We start from the raw sequence: 13163 nt of genomic DNA, 5'->3' as shown, positions 1-13163 counted from the left end.
ATGGGGGGTGGGAGGGAGGAGAGGGTGGGTGATGGGTATTGAGGAGGACACCTTTTGGGATGAGCACTGGGTGTTGTATGGAAACCAATTTGACAATAAATTTCATATATAAATAAAAAAAAAATAAAATAAAAATAAAATTAGCCATTCCAACACCTACCAATATCAAATTTGTGTTTCTTATAACGTGAAATTTGAAATCACTCTCTAATCCAAAACTTTCTTTAACAAAACTCCTCTCCAAGAATGTTCCTGTTTCTTTTTTCTTCACTTTTTATTCTTCATTTATAATACGAACTGTACTTACACTTTTGCTTCTTCTCTTAGTAAAATTCAGAAGTTCAGTTTCTCTACCCTTATCCCCAAATGTTTGCTCTGTTTGAATTAATTCCAAGATAAATATAATCGGCATTGATAAAGTCATATGTTTGATTCTTTTTCTTATTTTAAAAAGACCTGTGAGCATCTTATGCACTATGAGAAGTGATTTTAAAGTTTATTTATTTACTTTAGAGTGAGAGAGTGAGCAAGTGAGCATGAGTGGGAGAAGGAAAGAGAGAGAGAGGGACAAGGAGACAGTCCCAGGCAGTCTCCAAGCTGTCAACACAGAGTCCAATGCAGGACTTGAGCCCACAAACCATGAAATCATGACCTGAGCCAAGACCAAGATTTGGACACTTAACAAACAGCCCCTCAGCTCCCCTGAGATATGATTCTATATGATGATTACATGAGGCTGACTTTACATTAATGATCAATTTAACAGTAATAGAGGTTGGTACCTATAACTAAAGAGTCATGAACCTATTATCGATCATGTCTAGTTGGGGTTTTTTAGCTTTTTTTTCTCACTGATAATAAAATATCTTTTCAAAGTTATTTTTGTATATGCATATTAATATAGAATTAGACTTGATTGCAAGTCTGTCCGCCAGCATTCTTTTACATCTGAATGGATTAAAGTCACTGTGATGTGTCTATCCCAAAGGGCACTACTCATATGTTCACATGGCTCATGAACAGCTAACTTCACTGTTAGAGTGCATACACTGAGCACAGACTCACAGGTCTTTCAAAAGAACAATTGTGCCAATCTTAATGTAGAAGTGTATTCCACAGTTCATCTCAGGACTTATTTTATTTTATTTTTATTATCATCTTTCCACAAAGAAAAAGATAATTTCTTTAGTAAGGGCACTTCCAAAGTTAAGTTGCAAAGACCAACCATGAACTTATATTTTGTTTATTATGTCAGGTGGAAGTGTCAACATTATGGATCACAGAAACAAGACCAGAGTCATGGAGTTTATTCTTCTGGGGTTTCAGAATGAAAAGGAAGTAGAAATTCTTCTTTTTTCTGCATTCTTGCTCATGTATATGACGTCTCTGATTGGCAACACCATGATCATCCTTTTGGTGTGTGGTGACTACCGTCTGCATTCACCCATGTATTTCTTTGTAGCCAATCTTTCCTTCCTTGAAGTCGCCATCACCTCCACAGTGGTGCCTAAGATGCTGGCAAACATATTTTCCATCACCAAGGCAATATCCTTCATAGGATGTCTCACACAGTCTTTCTTCTACTTCTTCTTGGGATCCACGGAATCCTTCATCCTGGTCGTCATGTCATTTGATCGATACATTGCCATCTGCAACCCATTGAGGTATGCCATCATCATGAACAAACAGACATGCATATTGTTGCTTCTGGGATCCTATTTAGGTGCATTTTTGTCAATTTTAGCACCATCAATCTTAACTGCTCCTCTGCCCTTTTGTGGACCAAATATTATCAATCACTTCTTTTGTGACAGTGGCCCTGTGCTAAAGCTGGTCTGTGCAGATATCACTCTGGCTGAGCTGGCTGACTTTATCTCCTCTGCTATGTTGCTCTTGGGCTCCTTGCTCTTCACAGGAGTGTCTTACATGTACATTATTATTACTATCCTTAGAATTCCTTCTGTCCAGGGACGGCAGAAAGCTTTCTCCACTTGTGTTTCACACATCACTGTTGTGACACTTTATTATGGAAGCTCCATCTTTATTTACGTCCGCCCAAAAAAGGGTGATGTGATGGATCTTAACAAATTTGCCACAGTGCTGAACACCATCGTAACACCGATGTTGAACCCTTTCATCTATAGTCTTCGAAATGAGAAAGTCAAAGAATCCCTGAGAGATGTTTTCAATAAGTATGTAGGCATGTTAACAAGTTCAAGATCTTTAAAACCACAAAAATAATATCTACAACAAAGATATCTTCATGTCTGGCAATAAAATGATTTTGTAATATTACTGAAAGTTAATATGCTTGCATAAGGAAAACATTTAGGAGAACATATATCACTTCCTGATTTTTGTCCAGGTTTACTTAACAGTAAGTCACATAGATCTAAAATTATGTACATGCATTCATAATACATACAAACATACTGATAGATATAAATACATCAGTAATTATTATTCCCATTTTTTCTGTGCCTCCAGCGTTTTAAAAATCAAAATTTTGTACAGTCTAGGGATTTTTAATTCAAACAAAGCCAGTATTAGGTGTTTCTTCTGTAGGTATTTTCTTAATTTACCACAGTTTTCAAATATTAACTTATATTTCACATTTGATTCATATGGATTGTTTTTAGAAGAAAATATTAAACATGATCTGACTTCAACTTTGAAATGTTGCATATATTGTCCCTTTGTTACTTAAATTTGGATTTTAATTGTGGACTGATCTACTCATGACTCCATGTCCTTAGCATTTGTACTCAATTTCTATGCCATAGAATATAAGGATATATCTACCTGTGGAAAAGGAATTTATCAGAACTTACAGGCCTCTGCTAATTATGCAGACAACTGATAGGTAAGTAGCAGAAATTTATCACAATGGCCTATTTACAATATTTTTTTTTCAGAATAGTAGGAAATTACTTCAGATACTGAACTTTGAACATAAGAATTTTTATAATAAGAGGTTTTATTAAAAACTAATACTAATAATGACCTTGGAATTGCAACATAACTTAGATTGCATCACTTTTTTACTATTTGAAAGGACAGTAAAAATATATTAATTAGGTATAAGTGAGAAAATAACTCTAAAGTAAGTACTTAGATTAACATGATCTATGACCCATCATTGTTACTGTGAATTCACGAAAACTGAGCTCTCTCCATAACGAGCACGTAATTTCAATCCACAGATCACAGAGGTACTCTTCTCATATACAACAAAATTTTCTGACCATTAAATACTCTGTAAAGGTTTTAAGCATGGCTTTAGCCTTGCTTACAGTAAACTGATATAAAAAACTACAATTTGATTTGTCAATTATTCCCAGATTCCTTCCTATCTGTCTTTTCTGATTCCTAGCTGTTAACTTCTTATACTCTCCACCTCTCTGACTTTAAAATTCTTACTCTTTTAGAAAAGAAAAAAAAAACTATTAATAATTGTGCTCATCTATTCTCAGTTAGTACCCCCATGTCCTAGCAAGACTTCTATGGCGTGCCTGGATGGAGACCATTCATGGTGTGAAATCACTATGTGCGAAAGAAAGAAAATTAGAATTTTCACTCATAGAATGCCTTTGAAGTTATTATTATTTTACTTTACTGTATTGTCATCAATAAAACCTAGAAATATAATTAGTGACTGTATGAAAGGGGCAATAACATTTCTGAAGAAAAAATATAAAATCAGCTGGGTAATCACAAGGGGTGACAATAAGATTCCTAGCAACAGATCACTTTTTCCATCATAAGCCTCAGATAAGGCGGACTTCTTCACATTCCCTGGATATTACAGCTCCTAGGACCTCCTACACTAAATGATATTGAACATGGATCACCTTCCCTCTTGCAATTGGATGGCGAATTTTATTTCCTAAAAGACTGAGTTTTCAGAATAAGACATTAATGGTGACTGTTTTATTCATTTGTGTTCCATCCCTGGGTAAATAAGTTTCAATTAAGTGTGTTTCAGTAAGTTACAACTGAAGCACTATACTTTTATAATAAGTCATGTTCATTTGAATCTGTAAATATATCTTCTAATTATATACTTTTGCATTACTCATATTGTATGTGACAATGCTCTGGGAGGAATTTACAAATTTCCAGAAGTTAATAAAAGTTGATTCATATGTTTCTATTCCCCCAATAAACTAAAACATGAGAAAGTAAAATCATTCATAGAACTCCTTCAAGTTTTAAGATGAGTTCAACCATTTGTCAACAAAATAACAATTTTTGTGTCTAATATCTTACAAGTATTAAAAATTTTGTATTCAAACCACTAATGCGAAGATGATGAAAATGAAGCAAAGGAAGTTATGTATTATTGACTGTCACAAAACAGTAAGAGCAAGAGTTTAATGGAATTCAGAATTTTATTCAACGTTTATTTATTTTTGGGACAGAGAGAGACAGAGCATGAACGGGGGAGGGGCAGAGAGAGAGGGAGACACAGAATCGGAAACAGGCTCCAGGCTCCGAGCCATCAGCCCAGAGCCTGACGCGGGGCTCGAACTCACGGACTGCGAGATCGTGACCTGGCTGAAGTCGGACGCTCAACCGACTGCGCCACCCAGGCGCCCCTGGAATTCAGAATTTTAGTCATTGTTTCATTTAATATGTATTTCTAGTTCTGTTATATGCAAAGATAATTCATAGATACCAATGAATCACAGTAAAGAAAGAAATCTAGGTAAATGTTCAAAATGACAAAAGGGATAGTGATGAATAAACAATTAATGACAATAGAATTTCATAAATGATCTCTTTTTTTTGACCAATATAATTACAACATACTATTTACATGTATATTCATTTAGAAATGTTTCTATAAATATTTACACATATATTTTATTTTGTTTTATTTTATTTATTTTTTTTTAATTTTTTTTCAATGTTTATTTATTTTTGGGACAGAGAGAGACAGAGCATGAACGGGGGAGGGGCAGAGAGAGAGGGAGACACAGAATCGGAAACAGGCTCCAGGCTCTGAGCCATCAGCCCAGAGCCTGACGCGGGGCTCGAACTCACGGACCGCGAGATCGTGACCTGGCTGAAGTCGGACGCTTAACCGACTGCGCCACCCAGGCGCCCCTACACATATATTTTAATGTAAATATGGATTATACATGCTACTTTTATTCATGGTAAAATATACATAAAACTTTTTTTTTTCTTCTTGAGTGCACAATTCAGTGGCATTAAGCACATTCACACCACTGTGCAACCATAATCACTGTCCATCTCCAGAGCTTAGTCATCCTAAACTCTACTCATTAAAATAAGAGCACAAAAGTTAGTACGTAGGTTTGGGCTTGCTACATGATATGTGATCAATAAATATTAAAAATTTTTTCTGATGTAACTCAAATGCTAAAGAAATACTATTATCCATTCTCATTCTACCTGTATCCTGTACCAGTCATCGATTGAAATTATTAGTACTTTTCACACTTCAGAATGTCAAGTGTTGATGACACTACCCTACCTACAGGGATAAGATATTGGTTGCCACCTGGGTGGTGAGTAATCCAATTTCAAAATGTTATTTTATGGGTATGATTTCCAATAACACTTTTTAGAAAGGGGAGATACATCCAGGAGAGGACTCTTGGAATCACTAGAAAACATGTATTCCAGGTTACCCCATCAGTGACAGAAGGTATTTGGTATACCAACTCCTATCAGTCATTGATGAAGAACTGGACACAAAATATATTAGATCTTTGGCACATCTAGTCTGCTACACAACAGGGTTTAATAGGCCAGTAACAGCACTCTGGATTGAAATACAAACATTTCAGTGAAAGTGAACTGATAAAGAATTCCTAGAAACTCACACATTATAAACACTGAAACATGAAGAAATATAAAACTTGACAGACCCAACACCAGACAAGAAATTGAATCAGTAATCAGAAATCTCCCAACAAATAGGACTCCTGGCCCAGATGGCTTCTCAGGAAATTCTACCAAACATTTAAAGAGTTAATACCTATTCTATTCAAATTGTTACAAAAAATAGAAATAGAAGTAAAACTTGAAAACTCACTCTAAGAAGCCAGCATTACATTTATTTCAAAACCAGCCAAACACCCCCACTGAAGAGGGTAATTACAGAACAATATCCTGAAGGATCATGGATGCAAAAATTCTTAACAAGACACTAGCAAATAGAATTCAAAAGTACATTAAAATAATTATTCACCATGATCAAGTGAGAATTATTTCTGTGCCACAGGGCTCACATCAACATCATACACCACATTAAATAAAGTAAGGATAACAACAATACAATCTTCTCAACAGGCAAAAAAAAAAAAAAGGCATTTGACAAAATGCAGCATAGGGGAACATACTTCAACATCATACACACCATATGTGAAAGACCCAAATCTAATACCATCCTCAGAGGGGAAAAATTGAGAATCATTCACCTATGGTTAGTAACAAGACAAGTATGTCCACTATTTAACATAGTATTGGAAGTCTTAGCCTCAGAAATAATAAAACAAAAAAAAAAATAAATAAAAAGCATCTAAATCGGCAAAGAAGAAATTAAACTCCCTATTTGCAGATGACATGGTACTCTATGTAGAAAATCCAAAAGATTCCACAAATATTTGTAGAAGTAATAAATGAATTCAGCAAAATCAACAGATATTAAATCAATGTGCAAAATATCTTGCATTTCTATACACCAATAACAGAACAGCAGACAAATCAAGGAATCACAGTGGTTAAAAGAACTTTGAGTATTCATTTGTTCACAATTTCTCACTTTTGGAAAAGTATGAAATAGCAAAATGTTTCTAGCCTTAAAACTATGACATTTATAAAGTTTCTGAAAAAAAGTAAGCAAGAATTCACATAGTTTTGGGAATTGGAGCTAATGAATTAGTGTGTGCATCCTTCTCGAGTAGGATGGTATACATGTGACACAGATTTGTTTGTGAGATTTGTTTGCTTCCATTGACAGTCAGATAACTCTGTAATTTAAAGCATTTTGGACACAGCACAGAATTATTTTCATTGGTGTTTTCAGGGTACCATTTGTCTATTTAAATAATTATAATAGCGGGGCGCCTGGGTCGCGCAGTCGGTTAAGCGTCCGACTTCAGCTCAGGTCACGATCTCACGGTCCGTGAGTTCGAGCCCCGCGTCGGGCTCTGGGCTGATGATGGCCCAGAGCCTGGAGCCTGCTTCCGATTCTGTGTCTCCCTCTCTCTCTGACCCTCCCCCCGTTCATGCTCTGTCTCTCTCTGCCTCAAAAATAAATAAACGTTAAAAAAAAAAATTAAAAAAAAATAAAAAATAAATAAATAAATAATTATAATAGCTTTTACAGTTCGGCTAAATTTTCAAGCAATGAGATGGGAATGTGTCAGTGGTGACAACTATCAAAGTGATTTCAATGTCATTAAAAAAGAAAAATAATAATTTATGACATTCAGTTTAAGAAATATAACTTTTTTTTTCTTATTATCCATTAATTTTTAAGCAATTTTTAACATAAAATATATGCCAGCTAGATGAGTGGCAAGTAGTGAAAAAGTAAAAGTAATTTATAAAAGTCAAACAGAAATCTTCAATTCTAATGGGAAAATAAACCTCAAAATAAAAGATAGTATTGTTTGACATAGATTTAAAATAACTATGGATAAAATGTTTAAGAAGTTAGAGGACAAATTTGGGATACTGAAAAAAATGAAAATTATACAATGGGAAAGAAAGTAAAATACAGATGTCAATACTGAAATAATTGAATTAAAAACCCAATGGATAAGATTTACTTCAATCTCAACCAAATTCAAGCATGATTTTTGGGGTAGTTAACAAGCTAATTATGAAATATGTATTTAAAAAAGTAAGAAAAATGGAAAGAATTGTAGAAAAAATTAAGTGAAATCTGTCAGATTTAGAAATCTTGAGTCAGATACGTAACTGACTCATCTACCCAGGAGACACTTGAAAATAATTTAAAAAGTTGATTTTAAATGTTATTGCTTAAAAAACAGCAATTATTTGAGGTAATGAAAGTGTCAGCTAACATTATTGCTAACATTATACACTTCTCAATGTATAAGTTTATCATATCATCATGTTATGCACCTTAAAGTTACATACGTTATATCAATAATATTTCAGTAAAGCTGGGGAAACTTATGAAAGATACAGGAAAAAATATATCACCTGGGCAAAAATGTATAAACAAGTAAATGAAGAGCACTTCATTCCTTCCTCATTACATATAGAACAACTAAGTTCACATGGATCATATGACTAAATATAAAAAGTAAAATTATAAAGATTATAGAAGAAGGCATAGGCAAAGATATATTAGAGGTGAAACAACCATTACACAAAAACTGGACTTCCTCAAAAAATGGTATATTGGTAGCTTAAAATATATTTGGCATCATTAGTAATCAAATGCAAATTCAAACCATAGAGATATAAAGCTTTCATAGTCTCAAATGACTTTTAATGACTGTTTTAAAAATATGCACAAATCGAAGCATTGAAAAGTATGCGATATAACAGAATTTTTATCACTAGTGGAAGTTTAATGTTATAAAAGCTGAAAATACTCCTTGATGTTTCTTATAAGATGTAACATGTGCCTATCCTTTGAAACAGCATTAGACTTTTAAACATTAGTAATTTTTATTAGAAAGTGGACCTATAAAAAGTTGGCACATGTTCATACTAGTTTTTTTTCTATAATAATCACACATCAGACCCAATCAAAATAATCACGAGGAAACAAGGGAGAAACAGAGTATGATAAACTCTATATAGCAAAATGTCACTCAGCAATAAAAAAACAAATATTGATATTCACAACCATGTGTGTGGTCCATGGCTACTGCAGTGTCCAGGTCTCTTCCTCTTTCTCCTCTGCTCCTGAGCTCCCCACTGCAGGCCAGGTTCTGACACCTGTGGTATGAAGGGTGGCCACTGAAACAGCAGCAACAGAACCTGGAAGATAGCAGCCTAAGAGACCAGGGGAGAGTCAATGCCCAGGAGAAGGTTCTGGCTGGAAAACCATCTGAGAAGCTGTGTGTGGGGGGCAGAGTTCCTACTGATGGCGCCTGGAGGGCATTTCCGATGGTCTACACCCTGCACCAGGCCCAGCAAGCAGGGCAGTAGGCACTGAGGTCCTGACCCAGGAAGAAGGACTACAAATAGGGAGGCAACAGGTGGCTCAGGAAAGGCAGGAAAGTGTGTTAGAGGTGTGGCCAGCAACACCACCAAGCCCCGTTTTAGGAAGGTCAGACATGAAGCTCCCATGCCATCAGGGCCACGTGGTATACAGTGGGGCCAACAGGGAGTGCCCACCACACTCCGTGCCTGTACCACCTGAATGGGGAGCCTACTGGCCTCCACAGGGTCACCCCCAGCCCATCCAGGTTCCTCAGCGCCACAGGCACACAGAGGGAGAAGGGGAGGTTCCAACCTGCGGGGAAGGGAGGAGGCCATGACATGGGAAGGATGCTAAGGGACAGAGCACAGCTACAGTCCACCTTCTGGGGTACACCCTGCACAGTCCCACTTACACCCAAGAAGGTCTTCTACCATCACAGGCAACTTTGCACAAGTCCCAGTGAGGGCAGCCCATGAGCCTGTGCTGAGGATAACTACTGACAAGTACAGCACCACCAGACAGCCCAGAACAAGTACTGCCACTCAGCCCAGGGTGAGCCCTCAGGCACAGGGCAGAGGTCACAGCCCACTCCTCTTCCCACCTGCATCCACAGAAGATTCTCTGGCACCTCTAAGAACTTCAGGTTTCTGACTGGGAGTCCAGAGCTTGAGTGAGAAGCAGAACTGCCTGAGACCAGTCTGTAAGTGAGGGAGGGGCAGCCCTAGTGTGCTCAGTCTGGAGGGTTATCCCTGGCACTGCACCTTCACTGAGACAAGGGGCTCCTGGCTTCCAGACCCAGAGGCCAGCCTCCCTCCAGGTTCCAAGGGCCCCGTCACCTGGCTCAGCCCCGGCAAGGAACAGGTGCACAGGGTAACAAGGCTGTGTTGTGGGGTAGGGGGTGGGGTGTCTCCTACTCACAAGATTAGACTCAGGGAAGCCACAGTCCTGTGGGCTTCCATCAAGGAGCACCACAACCTTGTATTTGTTTTAACTTTGGACTTTATTATTTAGTCAAATTGTAGACAATATAGGGGAAACATAAATTATGCACAAAAAATGGTCCCTACATCTATTCTCAAAGGTACAAATTTGTGGACAGAAAAAGACTTAGGTCCGTGCTAGCATCTGGGAGCAGTTCTCAAAGGGCTTACTTAGTTTTATTTTCTTGGATTTTAAGAATTCCTAACATCCTTTTTCATCCTGGATCTTGGGAGACAAATAGTGCTTTAAATATCCCATATCAGCAATTTTATTCTCCAAGATAAGTGGTATCTGCCAACATAGTTCCTGTGACTGTAGGAGAGAAGGGAGTGGTTTTATAAAAGTACTTCAGGAACTTTTGTGCAAAAGTTAGGTGAATTGGCTGAATCATCTCTATGGTAACAACTTTCTCTTCTTTATTGTCATTACTTCTTGCTGACAACTTAATGTTTCCATTTCCAATTTCTCCACTTGCATAAAATCTTAGTCAATCTTTTGCAAAGGACACCATAACAGCACCTGCAATGTGAGTATGGTCTTGGCATTCATGTGCAAATTCTCCAGAAGTCATCTGACCCCACAAACTGTACAAGAATGTTCAGTTACCTCAAGTTCAGTCCATGAAAATGTGTCATGTACAAGTCTTCTCAGCCCTGATACTAACCTTGCCAGTCATGTGACCCAGCCTCAGCCATGGCCTGACTGTATGAGTGCCCCCAGGGGGAAGTGACTCTGGACCCAGTGGACTCCTACAGTGGACTCCTTATCCTACAGGCTGGATAAGGTGCCACTGTTTTAGTGTACTGAAATTCCATTTGTAATTGGGCTAAAGTTATTCAATAAGTTTCCCTTATAATCCATAGAATATACAGTGATAGTTTAATTTTCATTCTTTTTTTAAAGTTTGCTTATTTTGAGAGAGTCAGAGACAGCATGAGTAGGGAAAAGGCAGAGAGAGAGAGAGAGAGAACCCCAAGCAGTCTCTGCGCTGTCAACATGGAGCCCTATTCAGGGTTCAAAACTGCAAAACCATGAGATCATGATCTGAGCCAAAATCAAGATTCATACATTTAAACTACTGAGCCACCCAGGCACCCCTAATTTCTTTCTTAATATTGATATTTTGTGAGTTCTCCCTTTTTTTACTCAGTAGGGTCTTACATATTTTATTATTTTTTTTCTAAGAGCCAATATTTATTTGGCTTGAATTCCTGCATTCCGTATATATTTTCTACTTCATTTTGACTTGGGTTTATTCGTATTATTATTATATTCTGTTACCTACTTTCAGTAAAGTATGCTTTTTCTGGTTGTGTTATGTGGAAATTTGCATAACATATTTTCAACCTGTTATTCTGATTAAGGTGTTTAAAGTTGTAATTTCACCATGAAGCCCTGCATTAGGAAGAAACCACAAATTTTGTGTTGTGCTTTTATTGTCAATATTAAAATACTTTCAAGGTATTTTCTATTTTTTTTTTATTTTTTCTTATTCCCAAGGTTTACATAGAAATGGTTACTTAATTCTCAATTCTTTGAGAATTTTTATAAACATTATATTTTATTGAATTCTAATTTAACTCCATTATTAGAATATATGCTTCATATGATTTCCTTCCTTTGAACTATGTTGAGAATGATTTATGCACCAGCCTATGGTCTGTCTTGATGAACTTTCCATATTCACTTCCTGAGAGTTTGAAGGCATTCAGAGACTGTCACTCCAAAATATGCCACTTTGGCATGTGGATTGTTTTTAGTTATAGGCTCTAGCAATAGCAGGTGCATAAGGACACTCGGACCCTCCTTTTTATTCTGAAAGCAGGAGATAAAACTCCCTGTGAAATGTGCCCTCCTATACAAGGAGGGAGACATCCTTATCACCAGAGACAGGGAATTTAGGATTGACAAGGCTGTAAAAACAAACCCTGTTAATTCTTCACTATTTCTACGTGTAGCCCAAACCCCTCTGTTTTGCAAATTCTTCAGAAATTCATTGTTTCCTCTTTTGAAAGATATAACATTTTCCTGCTCTGGTCACAACTTCAGGTCTTCATTGCTTTGTAAAGGCTCTCATGTATTTGTAAAATCTCAATGAAACTTGGACACTTTTCTCCTGTTAATCTGGTTTATGTCAATTTAGTCCTTAGGCCCAGCCGGAGACTCTAAGAAGGCAGAAGAGAATTTTTCCTTCTCTACACATAGAATGTGTGTTCTGAAGATAGTGTGTTGTTTTAATGTTTAACTGGATCAAATTGTTTGACAGTATTTGGAAATTCTATATACTTACTAATATTTTTACTGATAATTACTTAGTATTTATCAATTATGGGAAGAGAAGATATTAAAATCTCTATGATACAGACTCAGCAAGTTTTCCTTGCACTTCCATAAATATTTGGCTTTATGGGGTTGGATGTTCTGTTGCATTGTTACATAATTTGATAATTTGAAATATTATCCCTTTCTTTAAACCATATCATTTTTCCAGTATGTAATACTCTTGATTATATCTCTCAATAGTCTTCACCTTGAAATTTATTTGGTAAATGTCATTGGTCACCATTTTCCCTCTGCTTGATATGCCCGTAGGATATCTTCTGTATTCTAGCCTTTTCTTTTTATGCATATCTCTCTTTAGAATGCATCTTTTATAGACAGTGTAAATCAAGTTCTTCTTTACCCAGTCTGAGACTTTCTGTCATTACTTGGTGTTTTGTGTTTTAAGTCTATTCCTATTTAATTAAATTTCTCATTCCAATTTTAATTCTACCTGATTACTTATTGTCCCTTCATCCTGATTGCTACTGCTGTTGTTCCTCAGTTTGTCCTTTCCTGTCTTCCTTCCTTCCTTCCTTCCTTCCTTCTTTCTTCTCTTTCATTCTTCTTTCCTTCTTTCTTTCTTTCTTTCTTTCTTTTTTCTTTCTTTCTCTTTCTTTTTGTTAATAACACATTATTTTACTGTTCCCTTTCCTTTCTTCCACTATACTGTCACTATACATCCATACTTCCTACTTGC

At 36.5% G+C, this 13163-nt stretch overlaps 1 protein-coding gene across 1 annotated transcript; it reads left to right on the top strand.

Annotated features, from left to right (window-relative positions):
* Nucleotides 1-1272: 1272 nt before the first annotated feature.
* Nucleotides 1273-2241, top strand: LOC121023578 (olfactory receptor 6M1-like). Its single transcript, XM_040465531.1, has one exon. The coding sequence runs from the start codon at nucleotides 1273-1275 to the stop codon at nucleotides 2239-2241; it is 969 nt and encodes a 322-aa protein (XP_040321465.1).
* The last annotated feature ends 10922 nt before the right edge of the window (nucleotides 2242-13163 follow it).

The sequence above is a fragment of the Herpailurus yagouaroundi genome, unplaced genomic scaffold (genome assembly GCF_014898765.1).
Source record: "Herpailurus yagouaroundi ecotype Mexico unplaced genomic scaffold, PumYag 566, whole genome shotgun sequence".
NCBI classification, from domain to species: Eukaryota; Metazoa; Chordata; class Mammalia; order Carnivora; family Felidae; genus Herpailurus; species Herpailurus yagouaroundi.
This window is presented reverse-complemented; position numbering and strand designations above follow the sequence as displayed.

Coding starts and splice junctions, on each gene's coding strand:
- LOC121023578 (XM_040465531.1), top strand. CDS start 1,273: ATGGATCACAGAAACAAGACCAGAGTCATGGAGTTTATTCTTCTGGGG.